Below are 20,087 nucleotides of genomic sequence, written 5' to 3'. Positions count from 1 at the left end.
ACAAGTGCAGCTTGTTTTGCATTTCCATGAAACCTATAGGTGTGCATTCTGCCAAGGTGTCTTTTTTGATACTTCTACTGGGGGGCATTAGAGTCATAGGAATTTTCAAATCCTACACATGGTATAGACAGGTGTTGTGTGCCATTCTATATAGAGAACTGACAATTCCATCACTGAGGACAAATGTTACTTAATACATTTAGTGTTTAGGTGTTCTCAAGTTAAGATGTACCTAGAAGTAGAAGCTAAATTAATAGTGTTTTGTTTTGAGCTGACACTTCCTCAAACTACAGTTGCTTTATGGAGGCTAAATGCAATACTGTTCAGTGTGTCAATAACTTCACACAAATATATACATAAGCCTCTTAGTTTAGCCACTTTTACTTTCATTTTTACTGAATGGATCATGTACTACAGTGGCTGCAGACGCGCATCAAAATCCAGACAACAGTATGGCTACGTGTGCTAACGGCCACCATGAGACATCTCTGTATGTTTTCATTCACAAAATAACACACCTGAGGGTGTGTGTGAGTGTGTGTGTGTGTGTGTGTGTGTGTGTGTATGTGTGTGTGACATCTTTTCCCTCATCAACTTCTAAACAGAACTTCATCTGAATTTATTGTCATTTGATTTGAAAGACTATTGCCTTCCCCCGTGGTGCAGAACCTCTCTCTGCCTTAGTGGTTACAGGTGCGCTGCTGGCGGTGCTGTTATACAGAAACACAAATATCACTATTAGACAGGTCGATATACCACCTGACCCAACACAAATTGCAACAAAAGGTTTCTCAGTGGTTTTCATTCCTACTGGATATACTTATCAACAGAAAAAAGTCTACCAATTCTATCTATCAGACCTCCGGAAATGGGTTAAAACGGGGTCATTTCTAAGATGGCCGCCGCCGGGCTTCAAAATCACTAAAACAGCAATAACTTCTTCAATAATTGTGATAGAAACATAATTATTGGTTCTAGTCCATGGTTTTAAGGGGTGGGCAATTATATCATTTAATTTCAGATCTGGGCAGTATTTAACCTGTAATCCAAGATGGCAGCAAAAGATTAGGGGCGTAAAATCAATAAATTGCCCATATATAACATATCCTCTATCTCGAAAGGCCATGATCTTTGAATGTGAAACTTCATCTGTAATGTTATGTCCGTTACACTGCCTCAGTTCAGTCCTCATACGGAGGCTTTGACAATTTGGCGGATGTGAGGCTCAAAGAAGAGGACGGGGTCAAGGATCAAGGTACATCGCCTGAGTGGAGGGGGAAACAGTGGTGCCATCAATTGTGAGTGACAGGTTGGTGATTTTGCTGAGGGTGGATTTGGAGGAAATGAGGAGAGTTCGCTTTTATTGCTGTTCAATTTAAATTAAAATTCTTAATGAGCAGAGTACTGGAAACCAAAGCAGCTGATGGAGACCGAAGTGATGTCTTACTATGAATGTTTATTAGATCTTGATCAAGGAGAATAGATAACAGTACAAGTGAATACAGAGATGCAGTCACATTGTCTGCCACCATCCATTCTGCCGAACAGCCATAGCATCTCCTTGACCTCGGCAATCTGAATACACTGGGCCCATCTGAACTCTTATCTTGCATCTGTGGTGTTGGGTCCAGGGAGTCAACCAGGGTGAGCTATAGATTCTTGTGAGAGCAGTCTGATCTGAGAGGGGCATTCTGCAGGTTGGCATTTGACCGAGAGACTATTTGTATGCGCTTTGCCATCAGAAAGGCCTAATATGTACAGAGACAGAGGTTTGACCATATTAACATATGTATACTAAGAATAGTTATGTAACCTGGTCCAGCTATAGGACTATAGGTCCAAAATTATTCAACAATTACCTTATATTATCTCATCCGACTAACCCTACCTTTATGGTAGAGGCAGAGCTGGAAGCTGATGGGGATCATCGTCAATTTCCCTGACGGAAGTCACTGAGGTAGTCAAACAACTCCACAGTGGGGAGTGGGGTTTCTTTTAGGAAGTTTTTCCTTATGCGATGCGAGGGTCTAAGGACAGAGGGTGTCGTAACCTGTACAGTCTGTAAAGCACACTGAGACAAATGTATAATTTGTGATATTGGGCTATACAAATAAATTTGATTTGATTTGATTTGATTTTGGCAAAGCCGCAGGAGTTGTTGAGATCCGTGCAGAAATGCTGAAGGCTTTGGGTGTTGAGGGGCTGTCTTGGTTGACACGCCTCGTCAACATTGCGTGGAAGTCTCGGACAGTGCCTAGTGGGTGGCAGACCGGGGTGGTGGTTACCCTATTTAAAAAGGGGGACCAGAGAGTGTGTGCCAACTACAGGGGTATCACACTTCTCAGCCTCCCTGGTAAAGTCTACTCCAAGGTACTGGAAAGGAGGGTTCGGCCGGTAGTCGAACCTCTGATTGAAGAGGAACAATACGGATTCCGTCCTGGTCGTGGAACAACGGACCAACTCTTCACTCTCGCAAGGATCCTGGAGGGGGTCTGGGAGTACGCCCATCCGGTCTACATGTGTTTTGTGGATCTGGAGAAGGCGTATGACCGGGTCCCCCGGGTGATACTGTGGGAGGTGCTGCGGGAGTATGAGGTGAGGGGGTCACTTCTGAGGGCCATCCAATCCCTGTACGCCCAAAGCAAGAGTTGTGGCCGGATACTCGGCAGCCACTGTAATATACAGTCTTTGATCTACACCATACTTATTTTTTCTAGACTGGTTAACCCTTGAGAGCAGCGGTCCCCAACCTTTTTTATGCCACGGACCGGTTTCATGTAAAATAATATGTTCGCGGACCGGGGGGGCCTGTATATGTGCAAGCCTGTATATTATGCAGAGCGGCGCATGAGAATCACTTGTAGCTACAAACACGTATTTTAAGTAGGACTCCTGATATTGTCTTTTAAATGTCTCCTCATTGGGTCTTTTCCCTTTTCCAAAAGACGTTTGTTTTCCTCTCATTGTTGCTTGTGGGCTTAATTTTTTAAGTAAAGTATCACGTGACAGACGAGCGTCTTGACATGTGTCAAGAGACACAGACGCACAGACAGATGTATCCGGTGATTTTTCAAAATAAAACCTTTCACCGGACCGGTGGTTGGGGACCACTGCTTTAGAGTATTTGTTTCCAAAAAAGCTAAAAGTCCAGATACTACTACTGTAGCAGATTTATGATGAAACTGGAAAAAAGCTGGATAAGAGCGTCTGCTGAATGACCTGTAATGTAATGTAAGACAAAAAGTTAAATTGTGTACTCATCCAAGTGATGTCATTGTAATGAATGAGTATGGTTTGGAGAGAGGCACAAATGGATGATGTCATAACGAATGCTCGTTAGTGTGGGATTTGAAAATGTGTGACTCTGTTGTCAAATGTAAAAAAAAAGACAATGACAGAGATTTCTGACAATGATATTCAAGTTATCAGCAATTGCCTATTGAGACTGTGTAATATGTTCTATTGTGTCTTATGTGATGTTTAGGATAAGATAAAATGTACTTTATTGTTTATTGTTATAATACTTTATTGTTTAGATCCGCATCTTCGCCAGAAAGCCTGCTATTGCTGGTGGGCAAGGACTGTATGCCCTTAACAAAACTGGACCAATCCTTAAGTTCTTTGAGAACTATTACAGTTACAAATACCCTCTACCAAAGTCTGGTAAGTCCACCGCACATGATGGTCTGACGCAATGCTTTATTTTCATATATTCCTTTTTGCATGTATTTTTGTTAAATGTATGCTATCACATTTGTTGCCTGAATACTTTTATTTTTCTGCTCCACGTGCATTAAGTACGTACAATACACCTACTGAGATATACGTTGATATGACATATAATCCAATTCCGATTGAACTGTTTCATTTCCCTCAGTGGTATGTAGTTCTTGCACTCATGTTGCCATTATGTGCATTTTTATGGTCAACCCCAATAAAAGCCATTGGCTGCCACTTCCAATAAAACAGATGTGCCAGTTATTCTGAACACCATATAAAAGAAATAATGCTTGTCCTTTGTTCTCTTGTTTATTGATGCAAGACTTATCTGTTCATCACAGGGATGCTTGTGTCTTTCTGTTTTATTATTTTATGACAGGGCTTTGGGAACAGTATCAATTATTAACAGATGATAGCTTAATTGTTATACAGTGTTTCATGACAGCTGTAATCCGTCGTCATCCACTCTTTGTTGGCCAGATCATTCAGTACATTCCCTGATTTTGTTAAATTGTTTCACATTTCTAATTCTATGCAATCCTCCCTCCAGATCACATGTTTTAACACTAGTGCAGTTAGAATTTACTTGGTCAATTTATAAGCAATAGTATCACCACAGGTAATCAACCACAAATAATATCTTTCCTAATGCAGATCAGATAGCTCTACCAGACTTTAATGCTGGAGCCATGGAGAACTGGGGTCTGATCACATACAGAGAGACAGCACTGCTCTACGATGAAGTGTACTCCTCCAACTCCAACAAGCAGAGGATTGCTACCATTATCGCTCATGAACTGGCTCACATGGTTAGGTTTTAACACGGCAAACTGCATCTCTTCACAATGTCTGATTCTTGCATAGCGGATCCTTGACAGGGTTTGAGTACACATGTTCTTGGCAAATTAATCCTCTATTAGTAACATGGCAGATAACATCTGATAACTCTAAGTATCTGAAAAGGTATAGTTATAAAGGAATTTCAATGTCCCGGAAAAATAGAAGAAATTCTGGTCAAACATTATCTTGGTTTATTGAACTTAAAAACAATTGATAGCCAGGCTATATAAACGATAACATCATCAAGGCATATATATTTATAATATATTTTTTATTGAAAAGTAGGCTACCCTTGCTTATACATTTGAATTCAAATGCTATAACAGGCAGTCTATATTGAACACATAATTTACACAGACTATTAATGAAACTGGCTACACCATATTCTGCGAGCCCCTATGGAGCAAAATATATATTTTTGGCATTACATTCAGACCTTTTCTCTGTGCTGTCCCTTTAGTGGTTTGGTAATCTGGTTACCCTGAGGTGGTGGAATGACTTGTGGCTGAATGAAGGGTTTGCATCCTATGTTGAGTACCTAGGAGCAAACAAGGCTGAACCCAATTGGAATGTGGTAAGGATATTTACCGCATGGCCTCGATAATGAGAGTAATGTAGGATGATAGTGACATAGAGGTTTTTTTACCATCTTATTCGTCTCATAATAGAAAGACCTCATCGTGCTCAGTGACGTCCACAGGGTGTTTGCCGTCGATGCCCTGGTTTCTTCTCACCCTCTGTCCTCTAAAGAAGAGGACATCCAGAAACCAGCACAAATCAGTGAGCTGTTTGATGCTATCTCATACAGCAAGGTAACCTCATACACTGAACAGCAGCAGAACACTTTGCCCATCTCAGATCCACCCAGTTTATGTATTAGATTTCTCTTCCATTGAAATCTATTATCTATTTTCTTTCAAATATGTAATAGATTTTTTGCCATAATGTCCCCTAAACACAGACTGATCTTGAAGAAAAATTCACTTTTGTTTGTACATTCTCAGGGAGCGTCTGTTCTGAGGATGTTGTCGGACTTCCTAACTGAAGAAGTCTTCACAATCGGACTCAAGGTAAGGGCTTCATGGAGACATACAATACAATATTACCCTGAAAAAATACTGTGAAGCTAAGTCCCCTTTTATTTGACACAATGAAACAATCTTGCATTAAGGATCCTTGACAAATGTCAAATTAATTCTCTATTAGTAACATGAAAGACTGCATGTGAAACCTGTAAAATATCTGAAAAGGTAAGTTATAATAGAATTCCAACCAGCACTGCAATCATGATTTTCTTCAAAGGTGGAATGAGTACATCACCTCAATCAGTCAGCCGGCTCAACAGAAATAAGTAAATACATTTTGAGGTCAAACACTTCATTCTGTTGAATTGCCACTTTTAGTGGAAATGTCTTTATTTAGGTGCTGGTGCTGGATGCTGGTGACAGGGGAAAATTCAAAATATCATGGAATATAATGCAGTAAGGCTCTCAGGAATTCTGTAGTGCTTTCAAATATGTGAATCCATGCAGTCAACACAGATATCGGAAATGTAATATGCACTCCTCTTTTCTGTGTGGGTGTTTTGTTTGAGAGCTTAAATGTACACGTGGCAACTGTTTACGTCAATGATGAATTCATCTATAAACCCCTTGACTTTAATAAGTGTTTAAGAAAGATTTCTGCTCATGCTTATATCTGATCTCTGCACATTCAAAATATATCCCACATGTCTGTGTTCACTAAGAATCCTTGAATATTTATATGTATATTTTATGTAATATTTTTAGAAAAGTGGTTAAATTACAAGAAAAAGTTGTAATTTAATGACAATATATGCTCTGCTAATTTTGAAGTATCTCATTCAGACCATCTGACAGACACAGAAACCGGTTTTGGACTCCCTTCTGCTACGTACTGTGAAACTTTGCCCATTTCTGCACAAAAATACCACTTCTAAAACAGTATTCTATATATTAATGTTGTCTCATTTTTTGCAAACTTGCTTTTATTTTTAATATTTATTTAGTTTAATTTCTCTTACTATGTTATTGTTATACACAAATTCACCAAAGCAAATTCCTTTTATGTGAAACCCTACTTATAAACAATATACCTACATACTACAATAAAACAGATTCTGATTCAAATTCTCTGGATGAGACAAAGTTTAGGGAAGCAACTGTGCACCGCTCTTCAATGGAGGTGGAAAACTGAAGTAACTGAACAATTATGATCAAAATGATCACCATTTTGTGGCTTATTCTTATTGTATGCTTTTCAGTTGGAAGTATCCTGGAGTAGGGAAACATTCCCAAACAAGCAAAGGAGCAAAGGGGTCCATAAGAGAGGGGGATGCAGAGATGTTGACACAGAGCTACAGGTCATAGGAAAGTCAAAATAACTGCAGGCTTCAGCAGCCTATGGACTGGGTGCCATGCCATTGTTCGAAAGGCCAATTGTTCCGAAACCCAAATAGTAAAGAAAATCCAAAGGTCTGACACCCTGTTACCCCGAAAACAAATTCTACTGCTACTCTACTACTACTATCTACTACTATTCTACTTCTAGGCAAGACCCGCCTTACTCTGCCTCTGATTGACTTACCATGATATTCTTACCCTCATCCAAACCAATCTCACTCCTCATGCCTAAACATAACCAACCCAACCAAACAGTGGCAGAGTAGGGTAGGTCATGCCTTCACCATTGTAAAATAGTGTGTATTTTCGGAGCAATGGGTGTTTGTTTTCGGGTTAAGGGCTTATATGGGCTTCTGGTCCAAACTGACATTTTTTGGACCATTGAGGTATTGAATCAATGGGCCTCCACATGGACTGCGAGGGAATGCTAAAACATATACTGTACATATCACTCAAAGCAACTTATTCCATTATATAAAAAAAAAATAAAAAAAAAGGTTTTCCTTGGGGGGACAACGTGTTCTAAATATTGAGGGGGACAGGTCCCCTGCGTCCTCCCTAAAACCTACGCCTATTGAAGCAGAAACACCTCCAAAGCAAAATAAGTAATTCATCTCTTTGTTTTCTCCGTCCACCCTGCAGACCTACCTGACTGACTTTGCGTTTGGGAACGCAGGCTATACAGACCTATGGGATCATCTGCAGATGGCATGTACCTTTCCATAGACTCTTTAACGATTCAGCTAATATTAATCAAAATATAGTACAATTACATAATTTTGTTCTTGTTTGTCTTCTTTCACAGGCTGTTGATGCTAATGGAACTGAACTTAATGACACTGTCCATAACATCATGAACACGTGGGTGCTGCAGATGGGCTTTCCTGTGGTTACCATAAATACCAAGACTGGGAACGTATCCCAGAAACACTTTCTCTTGGATCCAGAATCTAAAGTCACTGTTGAATCTCCTTTCAAGTATGTACACTGCCTTTCTTTATTCCCCTTCAATTCCACTATGTCGACAGTATTACAACTCATTTTACTATTATCTATTTTGCTGCTACTCCTGCTTATACTACTACACTAGCAATACCACTGCTTTTATATTACTGTCTTCAATACTACTTTAAATTCTAGTATTATCACAAAAGATTATGCTACTAATACTTTTTTCCCACTCATTTATTTATACTTCTTTTTCATTTTAATGTCATTATGATAGAAGTGATATAGCCTTATGGAGCTTTTTTACTATCTTTATTAAAGAGCGTGTTTTTCCATTTGAGAGCATGCATCCTTGATTTTACATTCAGATTTTGTAATGCTTTCCCCAAAAACCATGCCCTCTGCCTCGCATAGACATATTGTTGCTTGCACAGATTTCCTGCGCTCCAGCTTCAGCCCTTCTCCTCACACTCAGGCTGCTTCTCTGCGCACATGAAACATCTGCTCTCAGTTTTCTCCTCTGCTCTTGGATGTTTTGTGCAATAACACTTTCAAAATTCCTCAACCAATAGAATGCCAAGTGTAGTGTTGACCAATGAAATGATACGGGCAGTTACTCTCTAACCAGGTTTCAGCCTTCCACCTCCAAAGCTTCATTATGTGTAATTAATGTCATTTAAATAAAATGAAATAATATACATGTATCAGCGCCCATACTTTTTATTCTACTTTAATAGCTACACTGGAAATAACTTTTTTATTTTGCCGTACACTGGCTAGGATGACGTGCCTTCCAAGCGTAAACTGAATTTACTGAACTACATGATGCACAGTTAACATTAGCTCTGTAGCACTCCGCTTTGTTTTTCCAATAGTGAGTGAGGACTGTGTGCCGTGGTGTATAACGTTATTGATTGTCAGTGGTATTCTTGTTGACTTTTGTAATAGTAAGCTGCTGCACTCGTAAACTACCCAAAAGCGCTCATGTTGCACTGACTGCCGTCACTCCCTATAACTAACCAATTCTCACTAGTAGATACAATGCTAACTAACTTTCTCCACTGACAACACTGTTTGTTCCCCTGTAGGATAATATAATATCTACTTCTATCTATCTACTATCTACTATTATAGTAAAAGAAAAAGTATGGGCGTTGATATAAGTATATTAACTGTAATTTATTTCCAAAAGTCTGAACGAACCTCGTTAAAGAGTAACTGCCTGTCTCAGACACTCTAAAAGTTAAGCAAATGCACCCACAACGAAGTAGGGATCATTTCATTGGTCAACACTACACCTGGCATTCTATTAGTTGGGTAATTTTGACAGGGTTATTGCACAACATTTCCAAGAGCAGAGGAGAAAGGCTGAAGCTGGAGCGCAGGAAATCTGTGCAAGCAACAATATATCTGAGTGCAGGCATGCAGTTTGAGAAGAAGAGCAAATCTAAGCACTAACATGGGGCTCTGTGAGTGTGAGGGCATGGTTTTGAGGGAAAGCATTACAAAATCTGAACGTGAAATGAAGGAGACGTGCTATCAAATAGAAAAACAAGGTCCTGAATAAAGATATTACATTTCATGACAGGCAAACAAAGCAACAAAGACTAAACTATATGTAGATGTAATATTGCAGTTGTTTATCCTACAGATATGAATGGATTATTCCAATAAAGTCGATGAACATTGGAGGCATCCAGAATCCAATCGTATGGCTGAAAGATAAATCAGGTAGGATGTACAGACACCAACAATAACATGGTGATTTTGTGCTGAAATGACTTCTGACTGACAGTAAGTAGAGATAACATATTTAGTAGAAACATTAAACTAAGCAACAGAGGGTATTACAAATACCGAAGCCTAACAAGAATAACAAACCCTACACGCGTACAGAAGATGAGAGAAAAACACCCTAGAAAAATTAATGGGTAGGCCTAGTGATCATTCATGACTGTTTTCTAGCGAGAACAAGATTCCAAAACGAGGAAGTTGTTTTTCTCTTGCTGCACTTGACAGTCAACAGTCAATAAAATATATGAATCGCGCAACCATAAGAGGTCCTTGAGCATGAAGTCATAAATATGCATAAGTCTGGAAGAGATATCAATCAGAGATAGGGAAACAGTTTTTACAAGGCCCGCCTCTTGATTATGAAGTAGAAGGCCGCAGCAATGTTTGCAATGAAGTACAGCAAGTCATCCAGTGTCAAACCCGGGTTGCTTGCAGACTGAGCTGATGACACCAGAGTTCTCAATGGTAATAGAGATATCGTGGACAGGAAATGGGGGAGAGCGACTCAGTCTTGTTGAGGTTTAGCTTCAGATGATGTACAGACATCCACTGAGAGTTATCAGTCAGAAAATAACCCCCAGACTAAAGAAATTGTAAACAATGTCAGAATAAAATAAGTAATAATAATAATTAAGTATCTTACATTTTTGGTTTTCTGCATGATGATAACTCCAACCTCCCTTTCTTCTGTAGCCACATTTGATGAAATGAAGACATCAGGGGCTGATTGGGTACTGGCCAACCTTGACGTTGTGGGTTACTACAGAGTCAACTATGACCAAGACAACTGGGACAGACTCCTAAATGCACTGAAGACCAATCATCTGGTATATTTAAGGGCAACTTAGAATAATGCCTGGTCTCTGCTTTACTTATTAATTATGAACATGCTTCTTGATCTGAGTTGTTGTAGTGACAGGAATATTGCTCTTTTTTTCAAGAGTATTCCAGTGATAAACAGAGCTCAGTTGGTGGATGATGCATTCAACCTGGCCAGGTAAGTTCTGATAATACAGTATCATATAGATGGTGTTAGTAATGAAAATTATTATTTAATCGTCTGGATTACTGAGATGTAGAACAAATCCCTTTTAAATTAAGCCAAAATACTTTTAAACATGGTCTATGCAGCAACATCAATACATTAAAGAATGTTTAAGAGAAAAAAATGGCTTACAATTATATTACTATTATTCAGCACTGCTAGCATGACACAGATGCTGCTACATATTTTCACTCATTACTTAAAGTAAATGTATGAAAGTACACAACTATTTTGGTAATGTATTGAAGAGAAAACCTGAGAACACTTTATAGCCTGTTGATAAATGCTTTATTATGTATTTCATTTTGGATATATTGATTTTCACAATCTTGTAACCCCAAAGAGCAAAGATCATCCCTACAGTACTGGCCCTAAAAATCACCAAGTACTTGAACAAGGAGAGAGACTATATGCCCTGGGAGTCAGCTCTGACCAACATGGACTTCTTCTACCTCATGTTTGACCGCAGCGAGGTTTATGGTCCCATGCAGGTGTGCTTTCTTTAAGATAAACATATCAACATAAAGATCAAGAGTCAAAACACAAATAGGTACATCTACGATTCTAATCTTCATGAAATTATCAAATGACCTTGATCAAGACTCTTGCTTGTTTTTAGAACTACCTGAGGAAACAGGTCATCCCTCTCTTTGAATACTATGAGAATATGACTGACAACTGGAACAAAGTACCTGATGGACACATGGACCAGTGAGTAAAGAGAAATGCTTGGGCATTTACTGTTCTGGAGAGGGAATAACACAATATGACACCTGCAACTAGAGTTAAACATCGAAGAACAGTGTAACACTTTATGTACAGTTAATTGTCTCAACAATTGGTTACACCTCTCCCTGTGTTCTAATGCAAAATTTACCGAGATTATGTTTAAACCTTCGTGTAAAACAAATGTTAGCATACAATTCATATGAAAAAAAACGGAATAAGACCTGAACTACATTATTTGTAATGCAGTAGATACCTTGCCTAATGGTAAAGTCTACCCTTGAGATCATCAACAGGTTCATTGTTACACTGTATAAGGAAATGTGCTGGGTGTTGTAAATTACCTGAAAGAGGTACAGTGCTGTACTTTGAAAACCCAGAATTTCTCATTTAAATGTGTCATTAGAATGTTTTATTTCACAAGTTAACAAGCTATTGAAATAAGGTACTAATGTAAGAGCTGTGGTTTGGCCATCACTGTTTAGCTGTAAACATATTCTATGAACTTGCTATCTTACAGCAGCTAGCATTACTGCTGGCTAGTGTTTGCTTTTAGTAGTCCATGTCAACATAAATTATCTAAAAAAGCCATAAATAGCACCATAGAGGTGACCACACTTTACAGTCCGGTCATACCTATTGCCGTAAAGCACATAATCCATTATATTACTGTTATATATGGTGCATTTAAACTGCCCACCATACAACATTTGTTGAGCAACTTTTATTATTAAGTAATGCTAAATGTAAAGAGACCAAGCCAAACAGCTTCTTCTCACATTATCCTTCTCAAGAGAAAACCATATTTTAGAATATACTGTATTTGACCAAATACTGTTAATCTTGGTCTTTATACTTAACTGCACATGGTATATTTCTCCTTTCTGGGTTCCTGTTACTCATTCTACTTCCTGTTTTGTCTTCCTCCAGGTACAATCAGGTTAATGCTATCAGCCTGGCTTGCAGGACAGGCCTTGAGGAATGCCAACATCTGACCAAACTGTGGTTCAATCAATGGATAACAACTAATAAAAACCAGTGAGTGTATATAATCCCAACGTTTAACTCATTATCTTTCTGTTGTATTTTAAATCCATTACCTATCTATGGTGTATTGAACTTTAAAGTGTCATCTTGCTTCAGGATCCACCCCAACCTGCGTTCCACTGTATACTGTAATGCCATTGCAACAGGGGGCTTTGAAGAATGGGAGTTTGCTTGGTCAAAGTTTGTGAACGCCACCATTGCTATTGAAGCAGACAAACTGCGCTCTGCTCTGGCCTGCACCAAGCAACCCTGGCTGCTCAACAGGTCTGCTCACAGACTGTCTTGTTGATCCTGTTATATAGTGTACAACTGTGAATAACTGACAATTAGCCTACTGACCAGTACACACATACACTAGAGTATACTCACTGTTTTGCTTGTACCATTTCAGGTACCTGGAGTACACTCTGGATCCAAACATGATCCGAAAGCAGGATGCCACCTCCACCATTGTCTACATTGCCAACAATGTGGTTGGTCACTCTCTGGCGTGGGACTTTGTCAGGGCTCGATGGGAATTCATTTTCAAGGGGTGAGTACAACACAATACTTTTTAGTTTCTGACATCACTGCATCCTTAAGAAACATGAGAAAAGGCAACAGATGTATAGTCTATAACTCCGTTTTTAAAAAGTAACCAAGTCTGCTTAGCATAATAACTTCAAAGGCGCTGAAATGGGCAGAAGAGTTCTGAGTAAAAGGTTGTTATAAATGTTGTTATAGATATATGGTTTGTTAGGTAACACGTCTCTTTGACCTATGATTTTCACATGCTGAACAATGCACAGTCGCATAATAATATATCCATTGTCATAATCGCATAGATAGGTAGTTTCACCTATTATCAGTAACATATTTTATTGACCGAGCATGCTCAGTGTTATTTAAATTATGCCTCAGATGACCTTTGGTCTTGACTAAATCATTAATCATTAAATCATGCAGGCCTCCCCTTGTCAGAGCATAACACAGGTGCTGAATGTAGTTTCACTACAGCTGAATTAAGCTGGTAGTTTGATGTTTCAGTATTATTACAATTTGTGTGCATTTTGACAAACATAACTAGTGCAACAACACATTATTTTTGGTTATAACAATTGTATAATCAAATGTTTCAATGACGCTTGATTTTAACTGTACTCACAACATGACGAATCAAGGTAAAGTTATTAGGCAGCTGTTTGAGTAGATATATGATATATATTCCTTTATTTACTGGAAATACTTTGTGCACTTGGAATAACTCAATGCAAAAATGGGGTTTAAAAAAAAAATCCCATCCCAAAAGCAGCATTTTTTCGCATATTATTTGAAGAATTCCAGTTTATGCCATCACACAAAAGATCAGAAGAATTAGAGTCCTGCAGAGTCCCACAGGCTGAATCAACAGTTAAAGTATTATTTTGTTCCTCAGTCTGTCAAACTACTAATCAGTTTGGCTTCTAAGTAGGCCTCAGTGTACCTGGGTTGACACTGACTATAAAAGGGAACAATTGATTGATTGTACTGCATCCACTTTTTGCAATGTCTGATGTAATATTGTATATGTTCGTGGTATTCTTTTTTTTTTAGGTATCGTTGTTTGGTAAAATTTTGTGTTTTGTATTTATGTCTTTATGTGAAACAGTACGTCTTGGGACACGATACACATTTTAGAAAGTATTCTGATAATAAATTGAAATGTATACTGTAAGGTAGTAAAAATATATGCAATAGAGAAGTGTCCAACCTTTTGTTGTAAAACAATAGTGATACATATTGTAATGTTATTGTAATACTTAAGTGTTACTGTCGGGAACTTTTTGTTTGTTAGTATTCAGGGAGGCCTATAAGAGTTGAGATGTGTAATTAAGTGTATTAAGGTTGCCATAGTGCATTTTGGAAACCAAAAAAAACCTCTCTGAATAGTTTTGAAAAGTGAACTCAATGTAGATAAATTTGTTTTACCAATTGACCTGATTATCGGTTATGTCTTAAATTTGTTTTCATTCACAGGTATGGTGGTGGATCATTCTCTTTCTCAAACCTTATCAATGGAGTCACCAAGCGCTTTTCCACTGAATTCGAGCTTCAACAGGTTAGATTTTCAAGACCATTTTGTCAACAATGTTTATTCACACCTAAAGGTCCAGTTCCTGAATTGAAACCACTGTTAAAAAAAAATTGTTTAAATTTCCCAACTGGTTCAGGTTACATTCACAAAGGCAGATCAGAAATTCTAAACAAATGTCATGTGGTGGAAATAGCCTTTGATTACTGATCACACAGTTGGCTCCTCGTCCTGTGTGATGTGCTGTGGATGAAGCAAAATTGTTACATTTTACTTATTTAGCGTTGGGCTTGTTAGCTAGCTAGCTTGCTAATTCAGGCTACATGGGTTACAGAGAATGAGCCGAAAAGTGGGCCGGTGGCCACTGGCTGTGCTGGGTCTCAATGGCCACTCTGTCTCACTTCCTGACACAAGGAGACTACGGAGCTGCAGACTGCTTTCCTATCGGCTAACTAGTCTCCTAGCGGTTAGGAGTGAGCCTGGGGGACCACAGGGTGCGATAGTTAGCTAATTAGTGTCTTGTTTTGGGGAAATGGGCTACTAGTTCACCAGTCACCTAAACAGGAAAAGTAAACGTTTGTTTAACCAATGAAAAGACACATGAAGTGTACGATTTCTGTGATTGGCTCGAAATGGTGTTCACACAAGAAATGAACTGCTCTGGAGTTCACTTGACCACCGAGACCACCCTTTCGAGATGGACGAGAATGCAAACTAGCCAAGCGTGAAGTACATCGGTCCAAGGGTTGGCGAGAAAATTGAAATTCAGATACACACACATATACACACACACACACACACACACACACACACACACACACACACACACACACACACACACACACACACACACACACACACACACACACAGACATCTGTCATTATAGTATGATTATTACCATAGACAGTCAGACTTAGGCAACAACATCACATCTAATTCATATGAAGGTTTACAATTTGGAGTCCGAGATGGGGCTAAAATATTAACGGGGCTCAAGCCACACATAAGCGACAGCGAGTGCCTGTGCCCTGCGCAGGTTAATGTTCAGGAAAACCTCAAGTGTGCAGGGGTCCCAGATTACATAGATAAAGAAAACATCTATTTTGGATTGATTATTATAATAAAATATTTTCGTACTGTCCCTAAATCAAGTCATGTCTCAAGTACGGAAAATGCTGTCTCTTATCACACTGGCCTTAAAGTCAATTGCCTCTTGTCTTACTGTATCTGCATTTTAGGATGACAAACAACTGCACTTTTTGATGATCCTCTAACATTATGTTTTGTTTGTTGTGACAGCTAAAGCAGTTTAAGACAGATAACTCTGAGGTCGGTTTTGGCTCTGGGACCCTGGCATTGGATCAGTCCATTGAGAGAACCATCAGCAACATTAAATGGATCACAGAGAACAAGCAGAATGTGATGGATTGGTTCAAGACTGAAGCAAAACCTAACGAGGCCTTGTTGTTTTAGAACAATTAATTGTTCTTGGATGAAGAGATTTCACACAACATATTTACTCTAGCTCTGCTCTAGGTAGTTTGTATGGTCCACAATCCTTGAAAGTAGAACTACAAATTACAAATGAAATGTTGATACTTTAATTTAGACAAAGGGCCAGAGAGCACTTTTAACTGCTAGTATTAAAATTGTATCTACTTGTATTCCTGAAATAACAATATTACAATTTTATGAAAAAAGTGTATGAATTATCATTTTGTTCAAGCCTTCTCTTGTTTTGTATTTTGACATGTCAAAAATTGTGTTTTCTTTTAATATCAGGATAATTATATAGTGATAATACAAAAACAGTTATAGTTATTAAAGATATTCATTTATTTTTTGTTCAGAAACTGCAAAAGCTTTATTTTCTTTCTAGTTATGACTGCTGTCTGCTATGAGCATCATAAGCCAGCCTGAACTATTGGTTTTATTGTGATTTGTGACCTTTGATTTAATAAAAGAAGGGAATCCCTTAAATCCGTGTTCTTCTATATGTTAAGGTCCATATAGCAAATATTGTTGTGGTCATACATAAAACATCAAACATTTTCATTAGTTTTACAGATATTGCACAGAAAATAAATTGTAAACTGAATATATGTAAATACGTGCACCTTTGCTTAACATTTCTATGTGCACTGGATATTGCTGTACATGAAAAAGTACAACTTTAAAAAACCTTACTGGAAATTATTTCCATCTTATAGATATATTTAGATATTTGAAGGCAATAATTGTACTCTATTCTGGAAAGAAGAATAAACACATTTGTTAAAAATTTACTGTTGTGCTGTTTGTCTGAATGTAGTTGGGTCCTGTATCCAGTCATTATTGTTCCGCTTATATTATCATATATATTATATTCCAAAACTTCTCACTCCAACTCATCAAATACGGCAGATTGGTTAAACTTTGACGCTCTACACTCCAGTATAAGTTTTGCACATGTCAGTGTTCACTCGTAACTTGCATATTCTGTCTTTTCAAAATGAACTTTCGTGTTCACAGGAAACAAGTTTGTTAGGTTTAGGAAACAAAAGTAATTATATCAATATGGCATCACAGTTAGCGCCATGCGAATTCCTGTCATGGCAACATAAATACAAAAGTGCTTACCATTACAATGACTGACCCCACAGCTGCACAGAGCGATATTCACTTTAATAATAGTTTATTATTATAAATGTTACATTGTCCAAACTACACCAACTTCAACACTGCACGTCCTTGGGACCACAGTGTGAATTATATCGGTTGGACAATTAGAGATATGCAAAGGACATGCATACATAAAGACAAAGAGAAATTCCTTGCTTTATAGTTAGACTAGTGCCTTGGTCCAGAGCTGTTTTGTACAACATTTGGTGTCAATTGCTCAAAATTTGTATTTGTAATTTGTAGAAGTAGCCAAAAACAAATTTGGACTCAATTCAAACTGGTGGGAAATTGATCGTGGCTTATATGGATAGATTCATCTGGATTGACAGAATCCAGGGAAAAAAACGTAAAGTTTATTATTATAGTGCCACTATAATATTACTATCACTATAATAATATATTGTAAGACTTCCTGGTACGTTCACGCCCCTACATTTTGCCGCTCCTAGCAACTCTCTGAAGTTATCAAGCGCAGTTGACGGCTTACGTTAACATTTTCCCAGAGAACGGAACCAGAGATAATACTTAATTTTCAATCATTAGTGAAGATATGCTTTATCACCGGCGATAATGTATTTTAGACAGTGGAGGGGCATCTCATACATACTCTGGAGAGTTGTTCGCTTTGTTGATTTTGTTTTCCAACCAAAATGGCGTCGCACGCATACGTCACACAGCTTTGTCACGTGTTTGCGCACTACCTATAGGTCGGCGTCTGGGTCCGGACTTTGACTGCGGTCCGCCTGTTAGTGACCCCTGACCTAGAATGAAAAGAAAGAAAACATCTATTTGGAATCTTAATGTCATACACGTGTGAATTCTTAGCGGACATGCCTTTTTTTATGACTGATATTTAACATCCACTAAAACATTATTATAGCTAGTTCCTCACTCTTATCACTCACTTCTGAGCAGATGGTTATCAACAGTTTCCACTTTACACCATTCCCATGAGAGCTGTTCTGTCCTAATATATCATCCATTGGTGTCAAATGGTGAGAGGAGGTTAAGAGAGAGAGCGAGAGAGCGAGAGAGAGAGAGAGAGAGAGAGAGAGAGAGAGAGAGAGAGAGAGAGAGAGAGAGAGAGTTGTCAGCAGTTAAATGCTGGCATAATCTTCTGTTTGTCATTCTGCATGCAATCTGAGACTCAGAGAACCAGATGTACTTAGTTTTAATCAGAACCTTTACCATTTACAATAAAGCAGTAATTTAAGTGGCACTAAATTGTGAATTAGTAGTTTTAGTCAACTAATTTCCTCTTAGTGATTCGATTTAAATACATCAGTCGGACTTCTGTGCTGTTTATTCAACCATGGGGAAAAGCTGCAGAGTCAGCAAGCTGTGCATTCTGTTTGTGGTCTTAGCCCTGGTCTCCGTGGCAACCATTGTCACCTTGTGGACTATTGCCCTGACGGGAGGAGATGATGGTGTTAATGTCACAGCACCTTGGGACAGGTAGGACATTGGTTTGGCAAAAAGTTAGACAAATGTGTGTCTTCAAAGAATGATGATAAATAATCCAAAATGTCCTCAAAGTTAAAAGTGCAGACAGATACATATGTTCATTGTGCCTCACATGATGGTGAAAAAGGTGCAATACAACATAAATGAGAAAGAAACTTATCCCTAATCCTGGTTTATTTGTATCCCTGTTTGAGCAAGACAAACTCTTTATTGAATGAAAGCTAAAATATCATAGAAACTTTGTGATATGACGACAAGTGATAAAACATGATGAAAAGATAAGTGCCCTTCGAGATACAGAGCGGAGCGAATGTGAATGCACAAAGCTAAAAAAATATCAGGGTCTGGGTCCGTATAGTTCAATGCTTCTTATTTACAGCATGTCTTGTGGTTGCATAGCTTTTGAGTCTATTGAAAGCTCAATAGACTGTAAGAAGATATAAATAAACGGTTGCTTGTGTTACATGAATAATTTATTTTGTAATTTACTATATACACAGTTAAGTTTTGGAGTCTCTAAAAAACTTCAGTAATTAAAAAAAAGGCAGGTGAACTCAGTTTATTAGGTTCACTATTTAAAGCAAATGCAGTGTGATCTAATGTTCTTTCTGGAACTTTGCAGAGAGTTGTTGATACAACCGTCTATTAATGAGGGCACCATGACCTAAATATACAGCTGGTTTATCTTGTTTGTCTATTGGTTGACAAAAAATATTTACAGTATATAGATCGTGCTTAGTCTTGCAGTGAGATGATATTTGTGCATCTTATTGCACAATACCTACATGCATCTTTCACTATAACATATGTAATATGTAACTACATTAGGATGTTTTTGTATTGCAGTTATTTCACAGGTTTATCCATGTTTAATGCACACTTTGTTGAAGATTGGATACATTTACTAAATTACACCTTGCCTAAAGTGTAGTTGATTTGATAGAGAAAAATAGCATTATAAACCTAATGTAAAAAGTAAAATGAGGGATATATATAATCTGTCTCACTCTGGCTGCTTAGTGAAGCTGTTTTTAATGTAATGGGGAACTTAATCAGTTATAATTAAGTTACACATTATACTTTTAATTTTAGTAGTACATTTATTAAAATATTGAAATATTACTGTTCTTATTATTATCTTATTATTTGTTCAATCACCTACAACAACTCATGTTGACACTGTCTTTACAAGCACCCTGCTATGGTTGTATGAATTATGACTGTTGCTTGTCAGTCGCAGAGTTGGATATTGCTTGACGTTGTTATATCACAAATTATGTGACTTGGATTTCCCAGACTACGATTTGCTTCTTGTGTACTACCAACAGTCAGTGCTGTCTTCTTTTAACCCTTTACCAGAACTGTTCC

The 20,087-nt window shown here is 38.1% G+C and overlaps 2 protein-coding genes across 2 annotated transcripts in view; both read left to right on the top strand.

Annotated features, from left to right (window-relative positions):
• The window catches only part of LOC115009841 (aminopeptidase N-like), a 22,469-nt gene extending 5,959 nt beyond the window's left edge, over window positions 1-16,510 (top strand). Inside the window, exons 5-21 of the mRNA XM_029434103.1 lie at window positions 3,537-3,663; window positions 4,375-4,529; window positions 5,021-5,134; window positions 5,229-5,372; window positions 5,565-5,630; window positions 7,626-7,691; window positions 7,789-7,961; window positions 9,583-9,662; window positions 10,419-10,552; window positions 10,667-10,722; window positions 11,114-11,261; window positions 11,390-11,481; window positions 12,427-12,534; window positions 12,640-12,807; window positions 12,935-13,075; window positions 14,539-14,620; window positions 15,894-16,510. Of these exons, the coding sequence (XP_029289963.1) occupies window positions 3,537-3,663; window positions 4,375-4,529; window positions 5,021-5,134; window positions 5,229-5,372; window positions 5,565-5,630; window positions 7,626-7,691; window positions 7,789-7,961; window positions 9,583-9,662; window positions 10,419-10,552; window positions 10,667-10,722; window positions 11,114-11,261; window positions 11,390-11,481; window positions 12,427-12,534; window positions 12,640-12,807; window positions 12,935-13,075; window positions 14,539-14,620; window positions 15,894-16,067 (2,028 nt within the window). The 3' untranslated portion in view covers window positions 16,068-16,510. The remainder of the gene's footprint in view (window positions 1-3,536; window positions 3,664-4,374; window positions 4,530-5,020; window positions 5,135-5,228; window positions 5,373-5,564; window positions 5,631-7,625; window positions 7,692-7,788; window positions 7,962-9,582; window positions 9,663-10,418; window positions 10,553-10,666; window positions 10,723-11,113; window positions 11,262-11,389; window positions 11,482-12,426; window positions 12,535-12,639; window positions 12,808-12,934; window positions 13,076-14,538; window positions 14,621-15,893) is intronic.
• A 2,057-nt stretch (window positions 16,511-18,567) lies between these two features.
• The window catches only part of LOC115009306 (aminopeptidase N-like), a 38,850-nt gene continuing 37,330 nt past the window's right edge, over window positions 18,568-20,087 (top strand). The window contains exon 1 of the mRNA XM_029433220.1: window positions 18,568-18,710. Within this exon, the coding sequence (XP_029289080.1) occupies window positions 18,568-18,710 (143 nt within the window). The remainder of the gene's footprint in view (window positions 18,711-20,087) is intronic.

The sequence above is a fragment of the Cottoperca gobio genome, chromosome 6, assembly GCF_900634415.1.
Source record: "Cottoperca gobio chromosome 6, fCotGob3.1, whole genome shotgun sequence".
In the NCBI taxonomy this organism is placed as follows: domain Eukaryota; kingdom Metazoa; phylum Chordata; class Actinopteri; order Perciformes; family Bovichtidae; genus Cottoperca; species Cottoperca gobio.
Note: the sequence above shows the minus strand (reverse complement) of the source record. Positions and strands in the feature narration are given on the sequence as shown.